Here is a 25,156-nt window from a genome sequence, read left to right as displayed (position 1 = left end):
CATTGTGCACCCGTCAGAGCATTAGTGTCTCACTGGTGCGCGCTAGTCTCTCAATGGTTACGGGCGCCGGTTAATTGGATTTAAGTGGTCGAATTTGTTATCCTCTTTCATAAAACATAATTATCATTCTATTGGCGTGCACCACTATTTAAAAATGTGGTTTAAATAGTGTTTTTAGCATGTTGAAGTAATTCAATGACTCATAAATGAAACGAAAATCCAAGTGTATCATCCCATGTTTCATACACACTTGTTTCTGTAGCAGCAACGAACGAGTGTGTTGCTGGGTGAGAGATGAAGCATCACAGCAGTCCGTTCGCATGGGAAACGATTTGCTACAGTCGTCGTACGTCATGTTTTCCTTTCGAAATTGCACGACCCTGTGCGAGATACTATCGGAAAAATCGCACCGAATCGAATAGAATCGTGAAAAAACATACATTCTTAGTGTCAAGCTGCAAATTCGCTAGCATCGTATATATGATTTATTTGAATCGTGGAAATCGTCGCTTCACATCGTATATGAATCTGCTAAATCGAGCTTGCTACCTAAAGGTATGATGAAAATCGGTGAAATCGTATACAACTATAACAATGTTGTATATTGATCGTTTGCGTCACACTTGCGTCGTATACGAAGTTAATGAAATCGTAGATATCGTATATTCATTTTTACAGTCGCATATGATTGTTACTGCACTTTTAATAGTCGAATCTTAATCTCGGAAATCGTAAATGGTTTTGTTTACATATTTGTATGATGGAGAAAAAGAAAAAAATGGTATTCATCACAAATTTGTATTTTTGTTGCGAGGGACGAACCAGCCAAGGGCTGAAAGTCTTTTTAATAAAGACAAATCAATCAATCAATATTTTTGTTGTTGTTGACACATTCCAACCACGGTAGCAATAATTTCAACCAAATATATAGGTTTTCATACTAGCAGATGACTTGCAATAAGTGATGTATAGATTCCAACAATGATGTGAATTCCGGGCCTCTTGTACGGCACCACTTTTGGTGCCACTCAATGCACAACAACAACGCTCCCACCACAAGTCTCGCACCGTATCATGCCAATTTTTATTCGTTTCATGCCATTTACTTTGAACTCCCTTTTTTCAACTAGGCAATATAGCCAATAGAGATAACGCGCAGTTCTCAATCAAAGGACCTAAGTTCGATTCCCACTGAACACCATTTGTTTTTTTAATTTGAAAATCTTCAGTGCATAATCGTATATTTAGACGGATAAAATCGGCGAAATCGTAGAAATTTTTCGAGAAATCGTAAATTATGTTGGATGGAATCGCAGTAATCGTATATATGTTTCGATATGGCCTCCACTTTAGTATGTATATGCCTGTTTCGTGCAGCGAATACGATTTTTTTGGTGCTATATAAGTGTGACTATTTCGGTTGCAATTTCAATATAGCAACCAAATTGTTGGCTGGGCTAACCTTGAGGGTGCGAGATACACCGCTCTCTAAAGTAATGCCTCCTTGTTGGTTCCGGAGAGACGAAGGGTTTGACGACCATGGGAATGTGTTTATTAGGTTGAGGAGAGAGTAGTCCTGGATTTAACTTGTGCTGTAGAAGATGTTGTACCTTAACCCCACCTTACCTGGACTTGGGCCGTTCAGGTTTCTATTGGGCAGATTACCACCCCCCTTCCCCCACCCCCATGTGTTAGTGTTAGTTAGACTAATAGTTACTGCTACCACTGGTGCGCTACTGTTGCCCAGACGACGATCGCTTCTAGTTGGCTAGTAGCTGCTGTAGTTCGTGTAGATTTCCCTATAGGTCTGTTCTGGATTTCTCGCTGCCGTGGGAGGATAAATGTCCATGGAGAACGCTGCCACCAGTCAAGCTTGTGGAGATGGCAGGGCCGGGGATGAGATTTCGGGTGCTTCTAGGAAGGCTGGGTGTGGGAAGTTGTTGATAGTAGTAGGAGTAGGTATGCTGTTGGATTAATTAGGGTTTGGTCGGAACGGGGATCTAGCATACCCCACGTTGCGTAGTCGTTACATTCGTACGATCTGGTTGTTGTAACCAGCGTCGTGCGGTCACCAGTTCGAGTAGCGGCAGCTGGGATGCTCTCGGCTGAGATACCCCGGTCTTCACAAATTTCGGTCCTGGAGGAAGTGTGCATGCAGTACAGGCAAAGCTTCTGTCCTTTAGTTATCATCCTATTATTCACTTTCTTCACACAAGAAATGTGAAACCACCTCTCGCATAATTGACATTGTACTTTTTTCGCCCACGTCTATCTTCAGCACCATCATCATCTCTTCCGTCCTAGTGCGCTGGATACTTTTTCCTTCCAGCCCCAGCGACGAGAACCGAACCTTTCATGGTCTTCTGCACCTCTCGGTCTTGAAGGCCAGCACGTCACCCCTATTCGATTCTTGGTCGGTCCAAGTTTTTTTTTTTTTTGTAATGGATATTTCCATCATCAAAGTTGGCACAGATTTACACAAGTGTAGATGACCTTAAATATTTAATATTGACCTGTAAATTGAATGTTCCTGAGTGAAAACAGCATTATCGAGCAAACTCCCTGTTGTGCATGTCATTACAAAGTTTCCCCAGAGAATGTGTTATATATGCGCAATTATTGGAACGAGTACTCCGTCTTACAGGCCAATGGAATCAGAACTTCAAAGAGTTATCGATACCAGTAATCCAGTTATATATGCCAGCAAAAGAAAGCTATGAAATCATACATCAACCCAATTGAAGACCAATAAACCACAACAAATGGCACAAAATCACCGGGGACCATTACATGACAACTTCATCAACCGAAAACCTCATGAAAGCGTAATTACACACTTTGCAACTGAAACACAATCGATCCCGGTGAGTGAGTTCAATTTCAATCGCAGCAGTGTGCCAAACCGACAACGACGTCGACGGCGACGGCGACGACACTGACTGACTGGTGGTTTCTGTTAATTATTTATGGCTTTCAGTTTCCAGCCCTTTTCCTCCTTTCACCTTTTCATCTGCCTGCACTGCCGGAAAAAGCTATTTTATGTCCTCAATCTCTAGGATAATGGTAGATGTGAGGACTGTACCGACTGTAAGTTGGCAAAGTCGTAACAACATTGGAATTTTCCAAACTCACAAATAATTATATACAACTACAAAGTTGGCTTCCATGTTTTTAGGATATTGAATATGAGATGGGACTTCAATCTATTAAGCTTCACACGGTATGGCTTGGCATTCATTGCCATACCTCAGGTTGGAATATGATACTACACTTTAAAATAAAAATATGTCGAAAATAACATCACGATGGTAGAGAAGTTTCGATAATTTTTGTCGACCGTCTTACGATAACTGTTCGTTAAACCTTATTATTTTATTAAGCTTCAACAGCTCGTTTTTGACACAGTCCTAAAGTAGCTGCTTATTGCCCCCATCATCCGCCAAATTGGACGGTGACGGTGGTGTCTGACGTCACTCTCTCACTGATAGAACCTTTCCCTTCTGTAAATTTCGTCTTTCGTAAATCACCTGGATGAAAATGGAAATTCCTCCTTCAGGAAACGCTGACGGACTGCTCTCGTAATTTGTTTTCAATTTAGCGCGATATAAGAAAGTCGCAGAACTGTTCTGGCGGCGCGGGCGATGAAGGGACGCGGGACCCCGTTTGTAGCTTTAAATCCCTTTTCACTCGGCAAACGCGGCGTTAGAACTTAATCCCGTCGACAACCGGTCGGTGGCGGCGTTGGCCCGTGAAATAAAATAAAAATAGGATCTGCTTGTAGCTGCTAGTATAAACCTACCTGAGAAAACGGTTCGGGTTGAAAAGAAAATATTGGATTTAAGACAAAAAGAGGAAAGATTTTTGTTCTTAATTTTAAGTCCCTTTCGGGTGTTCTCTCGTGGTGTTAGCTGACGGCAAAGACGCTCAAGACAAATTACTCCCATTTTGTTGCAGTTGATTTTTACACGAGCTGTTAGGTTCAGTGGTTCACAAGCATCAAGTGCTGATTTTGGTTTATCTTCTACTTAGGGGCTCAACATTTTCATTCAAACTTGACTGGGAACTTTTCTGAGCTAAGTCCTACAGCAAGTTGAAAACTAGTTTTGATATTGCAAATTATGATAACTCAGATTGCTGTAATTTTTTTTCGTTGAACATATCAAAAATGAGAGAAAAAAATGTTCATGTGACAGCACGTTAAAAACAATTCCTGCTATCAGTGATAGCAAATCTTAGTTACCTTGCCGGTCAGACTAAGGCCTGAGTAACTGCTGTACATAGGAGTCGTCTCCATTCTACACGGTCCATGGCTGTGTGTCTCCAGTTCCACACTCTGCGAAGGATCCGCAAGTCGTTCTCCACTTGATCGACTCACCTTGCTCGCTGTGCACCACGTCTTCTTGAACCGGTCGAATGATTCTTGAGAACCATTTAAGTCGGGTTGGTATCCGACATCCTGATGACGTGATCCGCCCACCGTAGCCTCCCGATTTTCGCGGTGTGGACGATGGTTGGTTCTCTCAGCAGCTGATGCAGCTAGTGATTCATTCGAAAGTATGCACAACTACCTGCCACAATGCGTCTCTGAATTTCTCTGCTGGTGTCATTGTCGGCGGTAACCAGTGAGCCCAAGTACACGAATTCTTCAACCGCCTCGATTTCATCACCGTTGATAGAGATTAAGGGTGGGGTGATTCTTCCCTGAAGCCCTTTGCGTTGTCTTCGACATAATAATGACCCGATTCATTTGGCTTCATTCTTTAGTCGGAAGTACGTAACCACCATCGTCTCAAATTTGCGAGCTGTAACGTCAATGTCATCAGCGAAACCTAGCAGCTGAACGGACTTCGTGAAAATCGTTCCACTCGTGTTTATCCCCGCTCGAAACGGCAAGCACGAAAAACCATCACCTTGCCGTAACCCTCTGCGAGATTCGAAGGGACTCGAGAGTGTCCATGATACTCGAACTAAGCACATCACTCGATCCATCATCGCCTTGATCAATCGTATCAGATTATCCGGGAATCCGTATTCGTGCATAATCTGCCATAGCTGGTCTCGAGCGATTGTATCATACGTCGATTTGAAATCGATGAACAGATGATGTGTGGGCACGTTGTATTCGCGGTATTTCTGCAACACCTGGCGGATGGCGAACATCTGGCCCATTGTAGCGCGTTCACCCATGAATCCAGCCTGATATTGACCCACGAACTCTCTTGCAATCGGTGATAGACAGCGGCATAAAAATTGAAAGAGTATCTTGTGGACAGTGCTCAGTAGTGTAGGCAGAGCAACTCGCAGCGTACCGCGGATTAACCAGTAAACGAACAATTCGGAACGAAAGAGCAAATATCTCGAGACGCGTGCTACCAGAGAAAAGGAACAACTGTTATTAACAACGTTTCTTTGTTTACAGTATACAGTTCAGTATAAGGGATGTCAAAAAAAAATCCAAGACTGAAAACGTCTTCGGTCGGAAGCCGCGAGCTATCAGGACGAATGGCGGAGGTGAATACACCGGGCACGAATTGCTAAGTTTCTACAAGGCGGAAGGCATCAAGACACAGTTCACGGTTCCCTACTCCCCCCAAAAGAATGAGGTAGCGGAACGGAAAAATCGTTCTCTACAAAAGATGGCCAATTGTACGCTTTTGGATGCCAATTTGCCAAAACGGTACTGGGGAGAAGCGGTGCTCACCGCAGCATACACGCAAAATTGACTGTCATCACGTGTCGTCGAACGCACTCCCTACGAGATGTGGACTGGATCGAAACCGGATCTTACTCGGTTCCGGATATTCGAAAGTGCTACTCACGTCCACATTCCAGACAGCAAAAGGAAGAAGTTTGATCCCAAAGCACAGAAACTTGTATTCGTTGGCTACCGATTGGATTCCGATTTCTTAATCGGACAACGGACAGAATCGGGATTAGTCGTGATGCTCGTTTTATCGAGACAAGATGTAAATAGTGGGCCGGTCTCAGCGAGAATTACCCATATACGGCCTGCATCAATCAGCGAGATGCTGGAACAAGACGCTGGATAGCGTGCTTCGTGGCCTCCGGTTCCAGCAGTGCGAATCAGAGCCATATCTGTATGTGCGGCAGAGTGGATCGATCACCGTTTATCTACTAGTGTACGTAGACAATCTTATTATTGGGTGTACAGACAAGGACGAGATCCATCGCGTCTACAAGGCTCTACGTGACAAATTCGACATAACCGATTGTGAACAGTCCTGTTGGACAGCGCGCCCATTGTGTTTGCACCCGTAGCAGCCCTGCCTTGCTGCTCTGGTTGCACTGCCTTGGAGTGACAGAGCTACCGCCTGTCACAAGCGTGAGTACAAGACAGAAGGAAAAAGTGCTTATGTAATTCTTGTTAGAAAACATTACATCTACCTTAATCTAAAGTGAATACTCTTAAACCCTATTCTAAAATCTAAACTAAGTGCTAGCCCGAACAGGTACATGAATTTGCCTTATACATACATGCATTATACTAATGAATTTCTTAGTGCCTAAAACTACTGTGCAAACATCCCATAGAGTGTCCGTAACCTACATTCGCCCTATCTTAAAACGACACCGGTAAGATAACATAGAACAAGTAAGAAACACCGAAACCATAAAACCGCATTCTTACAGCTACTAGAAACAATTCATATTCCAAATTCCATACACCCGCCGGACCTACACAAGGGAAAATAAACGTAAGTGGTATTAATCGAAACTTAAACGAACCGAGCTAAAATATGTACAATTATACTACTTATGCTAAGATTATGCTACTAACTGATTTGCAAACACTATTTATAATCGTAAATTTATAATTGTACCCCGTTTCTTAGGAATTTGTTAATCTCCCAAATAAAGAGCCGTGAATTACAGATTGCTCTGGAGGTTAACTATACGGAAGAATCCCCCTTTCAGTCTGTGTGACCGTTTGTCGAAACGAACTTCGACAATTTAACAAATTCGTTTACGCGAACAATGTCGGGTCGTAAAAGTGGAAAAGATGGAAAAAGTGGTTCTAAAGGTGCGCGATCGAAGGAAAAGCAATCGGAGGCGATCGATATTAGTGGTGGTGATAATGTCGTGGTGGTGGTCACGGAAGAAGAACAGGATCCAAAGGACGTTTTTCGGAAGGATCGCGATATAGAACAAAACTGTACGTTCTGCCAGGAGAGAGATAGTGACGAAATGGTTCAGTGCGACAAGTGTGACAGGTGGATCCATTTTGCGTGCGTTGGTGTTACGGAAGAAATTGCGGATAAGAGCTGGAGTTGTCCCAAATGTGTGACTACAACCGGGTTCCAGCAACCATCGTCTTCAGCCGTAAACCGTGGTCGGGCAGGATCGTCGGGTCACCCAGGTCAACTCGGAGCTGGCAAGAGCGTACGGTGCAATACGTTATCGGAACCAGCAGGCAGGACGTTTCCAACAGGAGCCGCAAACTGCGATAAAACAGTCAAGTCGGTATCATCATCGTCCTCCCGCAGATCCATTCTCCAACTGCAGCTTCAACGGCTCGAGGAAGAACGTGAATACGAAAAGATTCAGGCAGAGAAGCACCGAGCCTACATGGACAGAAAATACGAACTTCTGGAGCAGATGCAAAGCCAAACCGGATCCGAGTGTAGCAGATCACAAGACCGAGTTAGACAGTGGGTTCGAGATACGAACAATGCTCCAGCCGAAAACGCGCTAGATCCCAGGGCTACCGAATTCTTCGATCCACAGAGGCATTCAACTCAGAACTACTCCGGACAAGCTCAAGTGGGATCCATTCCGCCGACGAATCAATTTCGACACAGCCAGGACAGAAACGAGGGGCCATACGTGCGCTGCGGTCCCCGCCGTGAACAACCTTTCCGACCGATGTCGACAAGCAGGAGCCTTGTAGAAGCCTTCGAACAACTCAGTCATCAGCAAAGAAGAACAGACCTCCATTCAGGACGCCTGGAGGAAGACTTCGAGCCGTGTTCATTTTCCCGGCAGCAACTGGCAGCTCGACAAGGAATCTCCAAAGATTTGCCCAAGTTCTCTGGGAAGTTCGAGGAGTGGCCGGTCTTTATGTCAATGTTCAACAGCACGACGAACATGTGCGGTTTTACAAATGAAGAAAATCTGATCCGGCTCCAGAAGTCCTTGGAAGGAAAGGCGTACGAAACGGCGCAGAGTTTACTGATGCACCCATCGAATGTCCCGGCGATCATGCGAACTTTGAAAATGAGATTTGGTCAACCTGAAGCCGTTGTTCACTCTCTTATTCAAAAGGTGAATGCTCTACCGCCAATTCAGGAGGATCGACTAGAGACGTTAGTGGAATTCGCAGTAAGCGTGCAGAATTTCTGTGCCACGGTAGACGCGTACGAGCTCGAGGACTACATGTATAATGTCTCCCTTCTACATCAGCTCGTAAACAAGCTTCCGGCGACGCTAAAGTTAGATTGGGCCAGACATCGACAGAACCTTCAGCGGGTCAACTTGGCGACCTTTGGGAACTGGGCGTATTCATTGGCCGAAGCCGCCAGCACCGTCGTGATCCCAATCGATTCAAATGAGTCAAGACAATCACGTAATGACGGACGTGGGAATAAGAAGTCCAACGCGTACGTTAACGCTCATTCGGATACGAACTTGGAAACCTGCGGTCGTTTTATATCCGTAGAATCCGATGCAGATCCTAGACAAGGCAGCTATGCATCAGTCTCAAAACCGTTGACTTACGTAACCGATGGCTGCGTGGTGTGCAAAGGAGGATGCAAAAGTACCTCCACGTGCAAGCAGTTTCTGGAGCTATCTCGCGAATCCAGATGGGCTATTGTAAGGGAATTCAAACTCTGTCGAAGTTGTCTGCGACGACACAAAGGAGGATGCGACGCTAAATCATGTGGGCGTAATGGATGCACTTACAAGCACCACGAACTGCTCCATAATGATCAGAATGCCAAGCTATCTTCAAATCAGGTCACGCAGATTCCGCCTACGTCACAAGTTGAAGCTCCTAGACAACAAGAAGCTGTACCGGTACCAACACACGATTGTAACACCCACCAAACAAAATCTAGTGCAGTGCTATTCCGCTACTTACCCGTAATACTCAATGGACCTCAAGGCTCAATCCACACATATGCGTTCCTGGACGAAGGCTCTCACCTTAGCTTGATAGATCAAGAACTAGCAGACCAACTCAATCTAAAAGGCGCTAATACACCACTATTCCTTCGTTGGACAGGAGGAACACAGCGTTGCGAAAAAGATTCGAAATCTGTTACCCTTCATATTTCTGGAACCGACAAGATGGCTAAGAATTTTCAACTATCTGGAGTGAGAACAGTGGAAGAGCTCATGCTGCCGGAGCAAACACTGAACGTGGAGCAGCTAAAATATCAGTATCCTCATCTTAAAGGACTTCCCATCGATTCCTACTACGACGCTCGACCCAGAATTCTCATCGGTATGAAACACGTACAGGTTAGCCTTGTGTTGAAGAGCAGAGAAGGAAGCTTCGGCGACCCGGTAGCAGTGAAAACGCGGCTGGGCTGGGCAGTATGTGGTGGAGGAAACGCGGAAGGAAACGAATCAGGCAATCTGGTCCACTATACCTTTCACGTGTGTTCATGTGAGCGAATTAGAGACGACGAGCTACACCAGGCTGTAAAACAACATTTCGCTCTTGATAGTCTCGGCATCATGAAACCAGGAAAGCTTCTGCTCTCCGCTGAAGACCAGCGGGCTCAAGCTCTTATGAAGCAACTTACTACCTACGATGGGGAGCGATATACGGCTGGATTGTTGTGGCGCCACGATAACATTCGTCTGCCAGACAACTATGCTATGGCATTGCGAAGACACCAATGCTTACAGAAGCGCTTGGCCAAGGACCCGGAACTAGCTGGCACGTTACACAGGATCATAACCGAATACGTTTCTAAGGGATATATCCGGCAGCTCTCGGAAAACGAACTAAGCCGGCGGTTTCCCAGAGTATGGTACCTTCCGATATTTCCGGTTGTAAACCCCAACAAGCCGGGAAAGGTGAGGATAATTTGGGACTGCGCAGCATGCTCCTTTGGCATTTCACTGAACTCTGCCCTGCTGAAGGGCCCCGATCAGCTATGTTCATTGTTGACGATCTTGCTACAGTTTCGAGAAAAAAGAGTGGGCCTTACCGGGGACATAAGAGAAATGTTCCACCAGGTGCGTATTCACGACGAGGATCAACAGTGCCAACGTTTCCTGTGGCGGAATGAGAAGGGAGAGACTTTGATCTACGTAATGCAGGTCATGACCTTTGGGGCTTGCTGCTCGCCTAGCTGCGCACAGTATGTGAAGAACAGCAATGCAGAACGTTACGCAGCGAAGTTTCCGAAAGCAGTAGAAGTTATCCAAAAAAAGCACTACGTAGACGACATGCTCACCAGCCTGGAATCCGAAGAAGAAGCCGTGCGAATAGCGAAAGAGGTGAAATTCATCCATCAAAAAGGCGGGTTCGAAATTCGAAATTGGATTAGCAATTCGCCAACCGTGCTTAGGGCCTTAAACGAGAAAGGGATGGACGAGAAAGACTTGGATTTGTCGCCAGAAATAGGCACCGAAAAAGTCCTGGGTATGTGGTGGTGTACTGCAACAGACACGTTCACGTACAAGGTTGGATGGAAGCGCTACGACAGTGCTCTTCTAAAGGGCCAGAGACACCCTACAAAGCGAGAGGTTCTGCGAGTGTTGATGTCTATATTCGACCCTCTCGGCCTAATAACCCACTTCCTAATGTTCCTGAAGATGTTGTTACAGGAGGTGTGGCGTTCTGGCGTGCAATGGGACGAGGAGATTACCGAAGATGCATTTGCAAAGTGGCAGCAGTGGCTGGAAGTTTTGCCGCAGGTAGAACAAGTTCAAGTTCCCAGGTGCTATACACTACTATCGCACAACTCCGAAGGGGAAGCAGAACTCCATACCTTTGCCGATGCCAGCGAATGCGGCATGTCCGCTGTAGCATTTCTAAGGTTCGTCAGAAACGGCAGCATTGAGTGCAGAATCGTAGCTGCAAAGACAAGAGTTGCACCATTGAAGTTCGTATCCATCCCTCGCTTGGAGCTACAGGCTGCAGTCGTAGGCTCTAGGCTAGCGTGTACGATCGAGGACTCCCTGTCAATAGCGATATGCAGAAAATATTATTGGACTGACTCTCGCGATGCGCTTTGCTGGTTAAACTCCGACCATCGTCGCTACACACAGTACGTTGCGTTCCGTGTCAGCGAAATACTAGAGACTACCGAAGCAAATGAGTGGCGCTGGGTGCCATCTAAGATGAACGTTGCGGACGACGGGACGAAATGGAGTTCTAAACCGGACCTCACGCCTGACAGCAGATGGTTTAAAGGCCCGGAATTCCTGTGGCAAAGCGAGACGTACTGGCCAAAGCAGCCTATGAAAAACAGTTCTACAGCAGAAGAACTCCGCCCTAGCTTAATTGCGAGTCACATCCCCTGCGAACCCGCTATAAACCCAAGCAAGTTCTCTAGCTGGAAGCGTATGCTTAACGTTACTGCTCTCGTCCTCAGATTTCCTGCAAACTGTAGCCGAAAACTGGGTAGAACACCGACTACCACTGGATCGCCGACAGCGGTGGAACTAAATTCTGCAGAAGCATATCTGTTACGATCAGCTCAACGCGATAGCTATCCAGAAGAAATGGCGCATTTGGAAAAGTCACGACAGAATTCCAATATTTCGAAAACGGTATCGAAGCAGAGCAGTCTGTTCCAGTTAACCCCGTGGCTAGATGGCCGTGGACTCATGCGAATGCGAACGAGAATTGCAGCCTGCCACTACGCAACAGAAGACGCCAAGAACCCGATAATCCTACCTCGTGACCACCCCACCACTAACTTGATTATCTCGCACTACCATCGACAATTCCACCATCAGAATCATGAAGCAGTAGTAAATGAACTCCGACAGAGATTCAAAATTCCACGTATCCGTGCTGCTTACGCCAAGATGAAAAAGAACTGCCAAAGATGCAAAAATGACCATGTCAGTCCACGTCCACCAATAATGGCTGACCTTCCACCGGCGCGGCTTGCGGCGTACTCTCCACCCTTCACACATACAGGTATTGACTTTTTTGGGCCATACGAAGTGGCAGTAGGAAGGCGTGTCGAAAAACGATGGGGAATGCTAGCAACCTGTCTAACGATTCGAGCTATCCACATTGAAGTTGTACACTCGCTAACCACCGACTCGTGTATAATGGCGATACGCAATTTCATCTCACGTCGTGGTACGCCCAGCGTTATCTACAGCGATAGAGGAACCAACTTTATCGGAGCGTCTCGTCGGATGAAGGAGGCAGCGGCTGCAGTGAACGTGGACGAAGTCGTGAAGGAGTTCATCACTGTAGACACAACTTGGTCCTTTAACCCACCCCTCGCACCACACATGGGAGGTAGTTGGGAGAGACTAATAGGCAGCGTAAAACGGAACCTTCAAACAATCAATCCTCCTCGAAATCCAACCGATGAAGTGCTACGAAATCTCATGATCGAAATAGAGAACATCATTAACTCCAGACCACTAACTCACGTCCCAGTTGATGACGACTGTGCTCCTGCGTTAACACCGAACCATTTTCTCCTTGGTTCCTCAAACGGGATAAAGCCATTTTGCACTCTTGACGATACCAGTGCTGCTCTCCGCCAAAACATACTAGCTTCGCAGATACTGGCGAACAGGTTCTGGAAGCGCTGGCTTAGTGATTACCTGCCGGAAATCACCAAGCGATCCAAGTGGTTCAACCAAACCGATCCAGTAACCGTAGGTGACCTGGTTGTGATAGCCGATCCAAAGCTACCCCGTAACTGCTGGCCAAAGGGAAAAGTCATCGAGGTTCACCCAGGCAGAGATAGGGAGGTTCGCTCGGCCACTGTACGAACATCTGCAGGAGTATATGTTCGGGCGGTCACCAAACTGGCTGTTCTGGACGTAAGGCGCGAAGGAAGTAAGCCAGCAGAAAGACTGGCATACTCGGGGGGAGTGTGAACAGTCCTGTTGGACAGCGCGCCCATTGTGTTTGCACCCGTAGCAGCCCTGCCTTGCTGCTCTGGTTGCACTGCCTTGGAGTGACAGAGCTACCGCCTGTCACAAGCGTGAGTACAAGACAGAAGGAAAAAGTGCTTATGTAATTCTTGTTAGAAAACATTACATCTACCTTAATCTAAAGTGAATACTCTTAAACCCTATTCTAAAATCTAAACTAAGTGCTAGCCCGAACAGGTACATGAATTTGCCTTATACATACATGCATTATACTAATGAATTTCTTAGTGCCTAAAACTACTGTGCAAACATCCCATAGAGTGTCCGTAACCTACATTCGCCCTATCTTAAAACGACACCGGTAAGATAACATAGAACAAGTAAGAAACACCGAAACCATAAAACCGCATTCTTACAGCTACTAGAAACAATTCATATTCCAAATTCCATACACCCGCCGGACCTACACAAGGGAAAATAAACGTAAGTGGTATTAATCGAAACTTAAACGAACCGAGCTAAAATATGTACAATTATACTACTTATGCTAAGATTATGCTACTAACTGATTTGCAAACACTATTTATAATCGTAAACTTATAATTGTACCCCGTTTCTTAGGAATTTGTTAATCTCCCAAATAAAGAGCCGTGAATTACAGATTGCTCTGGAGGTTAACTATACGGAAGAATCCCCCTTTCAGTCTGTGTGACCGTTTGTCGAAACGAACTTCGACACCGATCTTGGATCAGTACTATTCTTTCCGGGCGTCGAAAAAGAGCGAGAAAGCGGTTACTATTCGTTGAAGCTCACTTCGAACACCGAACAGTTGGCTGCAAAGTTCGGATTGCAAAATGCGGTGCCAGTGAAGACTCCGATGAATCCGGGGTATGTTACCGCTAATTGAGACAGTAAGACATTTCCAGATATGAGCCGTAGTCTGGTGGGAGCTTTGTTATATCTGGCCGTGAACGCTCGTCCTGATGTATCCATCAGCGTTGGACTCCTGGAAAGAAAGGTTTGGAAGTTGGTAGGCTACTCGGACTCCGATTGGGCGGGTGACCAGCAAACGAGGAAGTCCGGTATCGTATTCTTTTTCGGGGGAGGCCCCATCAGCTGGATCAGCAGGCGACTGTAGCGCTCTCCTCGTTAGAAGCCGAATATAACGCGCTAATCGTGGCGTGTCAGGAAGCCATCTGGATCAGGCGTTTGCTGCAGGAGCTGGGCGAGCCCCAAAATGAAGCGACGACTCTTTTTGAGGATAACCAGGGCTGTATATACTTTGCGTAGGCGGAACGTTCAAGCGGTCGAGTGAGGCACATCGATACATAAGGGCATTTCATCCGGAAGTTATGTGAACACAAGATCGTACTACTAACGTACTGCCCTACTACCGAGATGGTCGCCGATGCGTTGACCAAGCCCTTGGGACCATCGTTGCATATCAGATTTGTCGAGCGGATTTCACTTGTGTCTTAGTGGTAATTTAGGAGGAGTGTGGAAGTAAAATGACCAGATAGACATCCCTCGCCTCAGAGTAGAAAGCCTTTTGCTTTTTCTTTGACATCCCTTATACTGAACTGTAAAGAAAGAAACGTTGTGAATAAAAGATGTTCATTTTCTCTGGGAGCACGCGTCTCGAGATATTTGCTCTTTCGTTCCGAATTGTTCGTTTACGGGTTAATCCGCGGTACGCTGCGAGGTGCTCTGCCCACAGTGTGATCACGCGATAGTTCTCGCAATCCAAATTGTCGTCATTTTTGTAGGTGGGACACACGATATCTTCCACTCCTCCGGTAATACTTCCTCCTCCCAAATCTTGGTAATGACCCAGTGTAGTGCTCTCACTAGTGCTTCTCCACCGTATTTTAGTAACCCGCTTGGTCTGCTCCAGCGGCTTTGTTGATTTTCAACCGGCTAACATCCTCCTCAATCTCTTGGAAGTTAGGGGCTGGAAAACTTTCGTCCTATGCACGTACTTCTAGATCTGTTACCACGCCACCTTCGGTGCTTGCAACGTTGTCATTGAGGTGCTCATCGTAATGCTGGCGGCGCCACCTCACGCTCGCTCGTGATAAGATTCCCGTGATTGTCTCGACACATATCGACTTGTGGCACAGATCGTTTGCGCGGGCGGTTTTGCTTCTCGTAGGACACTCGCGTGTCCTTAGCGCGGTACAGCTCTTTCATCGCTTCGAGATCTCATTACTTCTAGTTCTAGTTCTCAGTTACTTCTACGTTACGCAGCTGCACGATGTTGAGCCACGGCATTCGACTTCGACGCGTGGTAATAACCGTCGAAAGTTTGGAGCGCATGCAGACAGCGACTAAGTAGTGATCCGAATCTATATTCGCACTACGGTACGTGCAGACAATGTTTATATCCGAGAAGAATTTACCGTCGATTAGAACGTGGTCGATTTGGTTTTCTCTTTGATTGTCGGGTGATCTCCAGGTGGCTTTGTGGATATCTTTGCGGGGGAAGAAGATGCTTCGGATCGGACTACCATACCACGGGAGGCTGCAAAGTTTACGCATCGCTGGCCGTTATCATTCGATACGACGTGCAGGTTGTTTTGCCCGATTACCGGTCTGTACATTTCCTCCCTTCCTACCTACTCGTTCATGTCGCCGACAACGATTTTCACGTCACGCGGCGAGCATATGTTTGCTCTAACTACGCGTAGAACGTTTCTTTTTCGTCATTAGGTCTCCCTTCGTGTGGGCAGTGGACGTTGATGATGCTGTAGTTGAAGAAACGGTCCTTAACTCTCAACAGGCTCATCCTTGCTTTAATCGGCTGCCACCCGATCACACGTTGTCGCATCTTGTCCAATACTATAAATCCTGTTCCCAGTTAATTGGTGGTGCCACAGTACTTTGGTAGAAGGTAGCCGCTCGATGCCCACTTTTCCACACTCAGGGTTCCTGATTTCCACTTTTTATCTTCTTCCACATGCGAAGACAGTCAGCAGCGAACGGTTGTCGCTTTAGTTTGTGTGCTTGCTTGTCAGCGACGACAGCAAACTCCGGCGAATGGTGGGAAGCCACACTTGGAAAGTACTCATTCGTCCACATTCGCATCGCAAGCGATCGAGCGGTGATGCAATTCGTGAGTGATATTGTGCATACGAATTTTTGATGTTCCCAAAGAATGTTTATTATTTTCTTTGCTAATCTAGCATTTCAACAACAATACACTTAAAATGTATGCATTACATACAAAAATTCTCTTCTGGTTATGATAATAGCCGCTTCGATCGCTCACCAGCATTCTTCACCATTCACCATTCATTCATTCGCGTGCGATCCAAACTGCAACGAACGGCAACGAATATCCATGTCGAACAATTTGCCCATCGCTTCTCACTGGTGATGGGGTTGCATGTTTGATCATGACTATCCGTTTGCTGCATCTTTCTCGATTCGCTTCAGTAAAGAGGAGTGAATATGAATAGAGAGAGGCGAATATACCGATCCTTGCCACACTTTCTGTCTAGTCCAACAAAGGTCCTGCAACGCCACGATGTCGAAGAAGAAGATAGCTGTGAATCCGATTATGAAGCTTCTTATCATTTGGTATGTAACAGTCGAATAATAATTTTAAGTGAAACTGACTTCAAAAACCTGACTTCAAGACGTTCTGTTGTTAAAGAAATCACTCAAAGGGGCTTTTCCCTCTTTCTAAATTTTGGTTAAAAATAAAAACTAACTAACTAACTAACTAACGTTCTGTTGTTCTCGACCCGCTGTGATAAAGAGCTGTAGGCTCTCTTTACGCTATATGCGTCATTACAGTGTCCTTTTCAGGGTGCTCTTAGAACACATTATTGGGTACTTATGCTTTTATGACGGCCCCATTCTTATCCTTTTTTCCCATCCCATCTCTTATTCCTCGCCCTATTCCTCGTGTAAATGATGAATAGGCTCATGTTTATGGCGATGACATAAATTTCCCAAATAAAGGAGCACCTGGATCAGACCTACTGATAACTGATAGTAGCTTTTATTATGGGAACTTCTATTTGATTGATTTTTATTTATTCATCTTCAAGGGAATCATCCGAAATTGTATTAAAGTGCAGTATACCCGAGCAAAGGCGGATAACAAAATGATAACAAGTTCTGTTACCTGGTTATCATTCGTTTGATAATTGAGTTTGTTATCATTTAGGTTGAATTAAGAGCCTGTAGTATCCGCCGGTGACCACATTTCGATGGTTTCTGCCTTCTGGTCCAGGTAACCGCCAGAATCCGGATTCTCTGCTTCCTCGTAGCAGCCGCCACTAATCACGTTTCCTCGCGCACTCCCCAATCCAAAGTCCTCTCGCGTCAGGTGTGTTCGTGCGTCACTGATCCAGACCCTGCATCCCACCTTTCTTCTAAATCAAGAAAAATATGAAAATTATAATACTTCATTTTACAAGAAGCTACGCCATATAACATTCCGAAGAATATTGATACCATCCCTGATGTCATAAAATGCCTCATAATTGAGTGCAGTCTTTATATCTTAATTCATCCTGCCGAGCCACTTATCATATGATGCATACCTACTTCCATAAGCAATGATTATGTGCTTGTTCGTATCTTATATCGTCCGTAAATTCTAAACAATTAGACTTGTGTATGACATACCCCAAAAAGTATGATACTTCCCCTCCTTCCACTTGATTTTTTAATTTTTTGTTTTGTTACATGGCACGGCACTATAGCGCGTTAAAAATGTAAACTAATATTCTGCATATAAGTTCAGAAAAAAAATATCGAAAAAAATGCTATTTCCGTGAGATTTCAAGTTTAGAAAAAACTATCAAAATCAAAGATCAGACTACAGTAGACGTTCGGTCTGTGCAAACAGTTCACTGCAATGCTTTTTAACTTCAAGTCTGTTAAGTTAAACAAATTTGCAGTTATTGCACCGCTATCCGTCATAATGATGCTCCAAGTTAGCCCAAATCAACAGCCTGGTAAACTGAACGTTAGTTTAACTTTAACGTATTGAAAGTTGACGTCTATCAGACGTTGCAGTTATTGAATCGTTCGCTAAGTAGAACTAAAACCTGTTGCAGTTATCGAACGTCAACTGTAGTTCACTGAAAAGCAGATCGCATTTATTTCCCAGACACTCTCAACTGCCATGCTCGTTTAACTAATCACCTAAAAATATACCTAAGAAAACTTCACAAGTCTACAACTGTACACCTCATAATCTCAAACACTAACATATCCAAAAACATAAACCCGCACTAGGAGCAAGACCCTGTGAAATCCGTAGCAACTCCGAGCAATCCTTTTTCTACAACACTCGATAGAACCAGGTTAAAACAATAATTCTATGCTATATTTGTTAACTTAGTGTTCCATTGTCTCATTCCATAAAATATCGAACCAGATGATGTTTGAGTACCAACAAACTAATCGATGTTCGAATCCAAATATGTAACTCCATTAGTCTTATCCATTCACTGAATTACATCCGTTAGACAGAAATCGATTAACAAATCAAATTGTTCAATTTATTCTTAAATAAAAAAATTCTATCTTCACATCCAGTAATCCAAGGATTAATGGATTAACCGATACACCAATTAGTAGCCCATACAAGACTTTAACATTCATTTTTTTTTTCAGTTGGCTGTTCTCTAAATCCATTGGTGGAATTGATCATCTTATACTTGAACTATGTACTACTACTACTTGGTAAAGTTATTCATCTTAGTTGTACTCCATATTTGCTTCTCGAACCTATAAAATATAAATACCAGTCAGTTCTTCTTAAATCGACTAACAGAAATAATTAAATCAGTGGATCCTAGCCTAATCCAATTTAATCGTATCATTAATTTATTGGTTCTCAAGTCCACTAACTGGTCCCCAAAGCAGTATAATATTTTAATAGACTTCTACGCACTTGATTTTTTTTAACTCACGTATTCCAAATCATTTCGATCCTGTCTATGTCTCAAAGACTCCCAAATCAACACTACCTTACAGACTCTCAAATAGTTGAACTGAATCCCAAATCAGTAAACAACCTTCGATTCAATGGATAAGTTTCTCCCAACTCAGCAAACCAATGTTTATTCTTAAATCAACAAACTAAAATTGATTTTCAAACCAATCAATTAATTCCCATATTAGCAAACTCAAGTCGATTCCCAAATCGACACTTCAATTGATTTTCAAGCCGATGAATTGATTCCCATAACAGAAAACTCGGGTCGATTCCCAAATCGACATATTTCGATCGATTCTCAAATTAACCAACTGATTCCAAAATCAGCAACTAAGGTCAATTCACAAATCTACATATTTTGATTGATTGTCAAACCAATCATCCGATCAGCAGCTAAGGCCGATTCCCAAATCGACAAGCTGCAATTTATTCTCAAATCAATCAACAGATTCCTAAATCAGCTAACTCAGGTCGATTCCCAAATCGACATTCTGTATTGAATGTGAAACAAATTAACTGATTTCCAAATAAGCAAACTCAGGTCGATTCCCAAATCGACATACTTTGATTGATTGTCATACCAATCAACTGATTCCCAAATCAGTAACTACGAACATATGCACTTCAATTGATTCTTAAACCAATAAACTGTTTTCTAAATCAGCAAACTCAGCTCGATTCCCGAATCGACATATTTTGATTGATTGCCAAAATAATCAACTGATTCCTAAATCATCAAACTCGGATCGATTCCCAAATCGACATACTTTGATTGATTGTCAAACCAATCTACAATCAACTGATTCCCAAATCAGCAAACTCAAGTCGATTCCCAAATCGACATATTTTCAATGGTTGTTAAACCAATCTACTGATTCCCAAATCAGCAAACTCAGGTCGATTCCCAAATCGACATATTTTGAGTGATTATCAAACCAATCAACTGATTCCCAAATCAGCAAACTCTTGTCGATTCCCAAATCGACATTTTTTTAATGGTTGTTTAACCCATCTACTGATTCCCAAATCAGCAAACTCAGGTCGATTCCCAAATAGACATATTGTAATGGTTGTGAAACCAATCCACTGATTCCCAAATCAGCAAACTCAAGTCGATTCCCAAATCGACATACTTTGATTGATTGTCAAACCAATCTACTGATTCCCAAATCAGCAACTACAGGTCGATTCCCAAATCGACGTAGTTCGATTGATTCTCAAACCAATCAACTGATTCCCAAATCAGCAAACTCTAGTCGATTCCCAAATCGACATACTTCGATTGATTCTCAAACGAATCAACTGATTCCCAAATCAGCAACCACAGGTCGATTCCCAAATCGACATATTTCGATTGATTCCCAAACCAATCAACTGATTCCCAAATCAGCAAACTCTAGTCGATTCCCAAATCGACATACTTCGATTGATTCTCAAACGAATGAACTGATTCCCAAATCAGCAACCACAGGTCGATTCCCAAATCGACGTAGTTCGATTGATTCTCAAACCAATCAACTGATTCCCAAATCAGCAATTTTGTAGGTTGATTCCCAAATCGACATACTTTGATTGATTGTCAAACCAATCTACAATCAACTGATTCCCAAATCAGCAAACTCTTGTCGATTCCCAAATCGACATATTTTTAATGGTTGTAAAACCAATCCACTGATTCCCAAATCAGCAAACTCAAGTCGATTCCCAAATCGACATACTTTGATTGATTGTCAAACCAATCTACTGATTCCCAAATCAGCAAACTCAGGTCGATTCCCAAATCGACATATTTCGATTGATTCCCAAACCAATCAACTGATTCCTAAATCAGCAACCACAGGTCGATTCCCAAATCGACATACTTCAGTTGATTCTCAAACCAATCAACTGATTCCGAAATCAGCAACCACAGGTCGATTCCCAAATCGACAAAGTTCGATTGATTCTCAAACCAATTAACTGATTCCCAAATCAGTAATTTTGCAGGTAGATTCCCAAATCGATATATTTCGATTGATTCCCAAACCAATCAACTGATTCTCAAATTAGCAACCACAGGTCGATTCCCAAATCGACATAGTTCGATTGATTCTCGAACCAATCAACTGATTCCCAAATCAGCGAACACTAATAAATTCAAAAATCTCTAGTGATGATGATACCGAACCAAGTACTGATCGAAACTTTATTTGGTTGCACATACATATCTTTTGAAGCTGTGATGCGACGATGTGATCGATGGGAGTTGTGAAAAATAAACTGGCACACTACGCCGGTATAGACCGTTTTACACTCCCTTGATAAAGTTAAATTTTGTTATTTAAATTAACAAGACCCAATCCATTGCGTCAAAGACCATTCTATATGACTCCCAAAACAGGTCAAAAGTGTTTATTCCACAGCCCCAACTTTTAATGCACGAATCAGTTGCTCTTTTTTCCTTCAAGGTACACAAAGCTTTAGTCCGAGGTTTGGTCAAAGCTTTCCGAAAGAAAATTTTCAAAATAAGAGGTAAACCCTTGGGTAAACCTTACATTTTTTTTTACATACTGAATTAGTCTCAGACGCTATCCAACCAATCCATTATGCAACCTAAAAAAATCTAAAACGTTCGACATATAATCAGTGAATTATCATCCACTGAGTCATCCACATAAAACAACAACGAAATCTGCTAATTTTCCGTGTATACGTTACGTCCCGACTGCCCTCATCCGAACCTGTTTTCAATTGCAGTAGGGCATTCAGCAAGACGTCACTCAGCACCTCTCTCCCTCATCGTTTTTTTTTTTTTCATTTGATTTTCTTTCAAATGATAAGAAATTTGGTTCGTTTTACTCACGGTTTTTCATCCTCGTCGCCATTTGTAGTATCCGCCGGTGACCACATTTCGATGGTTTCTGCCTTCTGGTCCAGGTAACCGCCAGAATCCGGATTCTCTGCTTCCTCGTAGCAGCCGCCACTAATCACGTTTCCTCGCGCACTCCCCAATCCAAAGTCCTCTCGCGTCAGGTGTGTTCGTGCGTCACTGATCCAGACCCTACAGAGCCAACATAACAAAAATGATAACTCAGATTTACTTCTCGAATACCAAAATGATAAGAAGTTATGTTATCAAGTTCAAGTTGATAACTCATCGTGTTATACAATATTTGCTCAACATTATATTTAGTTATCAACACGAAAAAATACATCTGATTCATAACTGGTTTTGTTATCAATAAGTTATCATTCAGTGCTATTTTACCGACCAAAATAGTAAAAATCTACTTTACCGACATCACCACCTACTGAAAAAAGTTTCTTATAATTTAAACCAATGTTTTCAACTATTGCGCCCAGGTGGGTCTCGAACCCTGATCGAGTGAATGTCGGTCGCAGCCGATAGCCCCTATACCAACGGGAGTCATTGAGAGCGAGAGTAATAAAAGGCTACGCTTTCGTACTACAGTCGCATTGAAGGGGCAAATTGGAATCTATTTTTAGAATCAAGCTTCATCAGACTCTTAGTTTTGGGATAGCTTTGAAATGTGCGTTTGGAAACAGATAACATATTTTGTTATCATTTAGTATTTTTAAGTTATCGCTTTAGACCAAAATTATCGATAACTAAATTTGTTATCATCTGGTTGTCATCAATTGAAAAAGATGATAACAAAAATAACAAAATGATAACACCGATAACACAGTTTGTTATCAAAGTGATATCACTTTGTTATCCGCCTTTGCTCGGGTAGGCTGCCCCAATCCATTAATTGGCATTGTAATTTGGCAAGCACGGCCTTTTAGTTGTTACAAGGATATTCAAATGTCATCGACTGTCGATAGCGGGAGTAGATAGTTCCGTTTTGGTGGGGGATAGAAGCGCAAGTCTAACGAATTGATTTTCGTGGGTTCGAATCTAGTAGGATTCAGTGGATTAATTCACGAAATCGCCATATTCACTTATTTTGTAAGGTACACCGGGGCAAGTTGAAACGGGCGCGGCAAGATGAAACAGCGGGTTTACATGATGTTTTCGGATGATAATAAACAATTCAATTGACATAACACATACTTTTTGATTCAAACAATCTTTTAACGAAGGATAAATTTCCAAATTCTTTGAAATCTATTTCAAAAATTCGCGTTTCATCTTGCCCCACCCATTTCAACTTTCCCCGGTGTACCTTAGTGTAGGTGTTTTGAATATTTCAATTTTACTTTGATGACTACTGCCAAACACAGTTGTAAACGCCTGGCGAATAAATCCCTCGGTTTTGAAAATTCGCAAAAAGAGCTGTACGATTGTAGCACAAATTCCTTGAACACCCCCCGTCTAAAAACTGAGTGCACGACGAGCGCAATGATACAATAAATTTTCCTCCCACCCGTTTGTACACACAGAATCATCCTACTTCGCCGTACCTGAGAGGATCCCAACGGGATTCGAAGATTTATCTTTCACACTGACCGGATTTCCTTCGTTTCTTTTTCTCGTTTTTTCTCTGTCTTTTTCCCAATGTTACTGCTTGGCCCTGCACTGGTGGCGCGATCGTCAATCAACCGAAACCCGCTGTACGCTGTACACTTTCCAAACCGGAATCGGATCCGCGCTCGCTTTTTCTGGCGAATTTTGGAATCAACTTTGGACCACCCACTCACACATCCTTTGGTGCTAACTGGTGCAATCAACTGGGCTGGCTTGCCCCATCGCCTTGCAGTCGGATCGGACGATATCGAGGAGAAGGAAGCCGAGATGAGTTTCATCCATTTCCAGGTGAGCATAAAGCGGATTTTTTATTGTGTGATGTGAATGGATATATTTTAATGATGGGCAATAATGAAGTAATAATACGAAAGCGTTTCAACCAAATAAAGTTGATCTTATTGGTTTCAATAACAGGGAATAGACAAAATGATCAGGACTGTTACTATTTTTGACAGGTATTCTACATAAAGTTTAAATTGGAGATGAACCAGCCTCGGGCTGAAAATCTCCCTAATAAAGCTAATAATAATAATAATGAAGTTTAAGCGTTTCTAGAAAAATATTTAATAATCTGACAGAAATTTTTAAACTGTTATATCCACAGAATCAATTAACCGAATGAAAAGAAAATTTGGACAGTTGCTAATTATATACTAAGCTTCACAAAACGTTTGACTCACCTAAATAAGACTATAGCAGTACCGATATTTATGCAATTCAGTATCATATTTTTTATTTTATATAACTCATTATAACAAACTTTTTTCAACTCAGTTATTAACTGAGACTTTCCTCTGTCAATAACCATTTCGTATGTGTATATCATATGACATCGAAGTTACTATATGCCCAAGGAAGTCAAGGGAATTTCATTACCGAAAAGTTCCTCGACCGATTTAAAGCATCGAAGATCCGACATGTTTGGTGGAAATTCACCTCGCCATGGGGCCTTTGAGTTTGAGCCTCAATACGCCATCACACACCGCGTTCTATAGTACCGAGCCCAAGATGGAACCCTGAGATTACCCCCTTTGCTGATGTTGTAGTTCCTCTCGCCTTCCTCGGTATCATATATTCGCAAGCTACACAGCTAATCGCGTTTGGTATTTTTTACCGAAATCGCAACCGCTGAGCGTTCGGTAGTGGATTTTTACCGAAATTCTGTAAAAAAATACAAAATTTCGGTAAAATGTCATCGTTTATCTGTCAAACTCTAACGAAGTTCGGTAGAAGTTGCAAGCTTAACCGAGTTTGTCCTGTAAAACAACTTAACGGTTGAGATTTCGGTAAAACTAGGGTTACCATCCGTCCTGATTTTGGCCTAAATTTGGCAAAAATTTCTTAACAAATCCAAGGAGTTTTACTCATTTTCAAGAAAATACATGAAATGTCCTGATTTTCTAGGCTGAATAGATGGGAGCCCTAGGTAAAACCTTAACGAAGTCGGTGATTTTTTCTTAGTGTGTATTTTGGAAGTAGCTCCCCAGTATCCGGCATAGGCTATCCGGCACTCCTAGGTGGTGAATGGCGCCTTCCAAATGGCGGCCCAGCTGCCGCTGTTGAACACATTTCTCACGTCCAGCGTAACGACTGCGCAATAGCGAATTCCACTTAGCTTCTTTTGGAGCGCTATCTTGACCGTTTTGGTTATAGTCCTATTAGCGTCCACCGTCGAT

At 43.4% G+C, this 25,156-nt stretch overlaps 2 protein-coding genes across 10 annotated transcripts in view; both read left to right on the top strand.

Annotated features, from left to right (window-relative positions):
* Window positions 1-25,156, top strand: part of LOC109400030 (uncharacterized) — a 1,200,131-nt gene that overhangs the window by 1,135,582 nt on the left and 39,393 nt on the right. For all 5 annotated transcript variants that reach the window (XM_062846297.1, XM_062846295.1, XM_062846296.1 and 2 more), the window contains one exon: window positions 23,713-23,768. In XM_062846297.1, coding sequence (XP_062702281.1) covers window positions 23,713-23,768 — 56 coding nt within the window. The remainder of the gene's footprint in view (window positions 1-23,712; window positions 23,769-25,156) is intronic.
* On the top strand, window positions 6,236-13,782 carry LOC115258215 (uncharacterized). Of its 5 annotated transcripts, XR_003893567.2 has the most exons (4): window positions 6,236-6,470; window positions 6,522-13,287; window positions 13,339-13,411; window positions 13,469-13,782. XR_003893567.2 is itself a non-coding variant. In XM_062846291.1 (3 exons), the coding sequence occupies exon 3, from the start codon at window positions 6,997-6,999 to the stop codon at window positions 13,051-13,053; it is 6,057 nt and encodes a 2,018-aa protein (XP_062702275.1). In that variant the 5' UTR covers window positions 6,236-6,470; window positions 6,522-6,594; window positions 6,652-6,996; the 3' UTR covers window positions 13,054-13,782. The 5 variants fall into 5 exon arrangements, 2 of the variants coding, with proteins under 2 accessions (XP_062702275.1, XP_062702274.1); XR_009996409.1 differs by having other exon boundaries at window positions 13,339-13,782; XR_009996410.1 differs by having other exon boundaries at window positions 6,522-13,411.

The sequence above is a fragment of the Aedes albopictus genome, chromosome 1 (genome assembly GCF_035046485.1).
Source record: "Aedes albopictus strain Foshan chromosome 1, AalbF5, whole genome shotgun sequence".
NCBI classification, from domain to species: Eukaryota; Metazoa; Arthropoda; class Insecta; order Diptera; family Culicidae; genus Aedes; species Aedes albopictus.
The sequence above is the reverse complement of the archived record's forward strand: the minus strand, read 5'-3'. Positions and strand labels throughout refer to the sequence as shown.

Excerpts from the sequence above, each read along its gene's own strand:
- LOC115258215 (XM_062846291.1), top strand. The coding sequence starts at position 6,997 with ATGTCGGGTCGTAAAAGTGGAAAAGATGGAAAAAGTGGTTCTAAAGGT.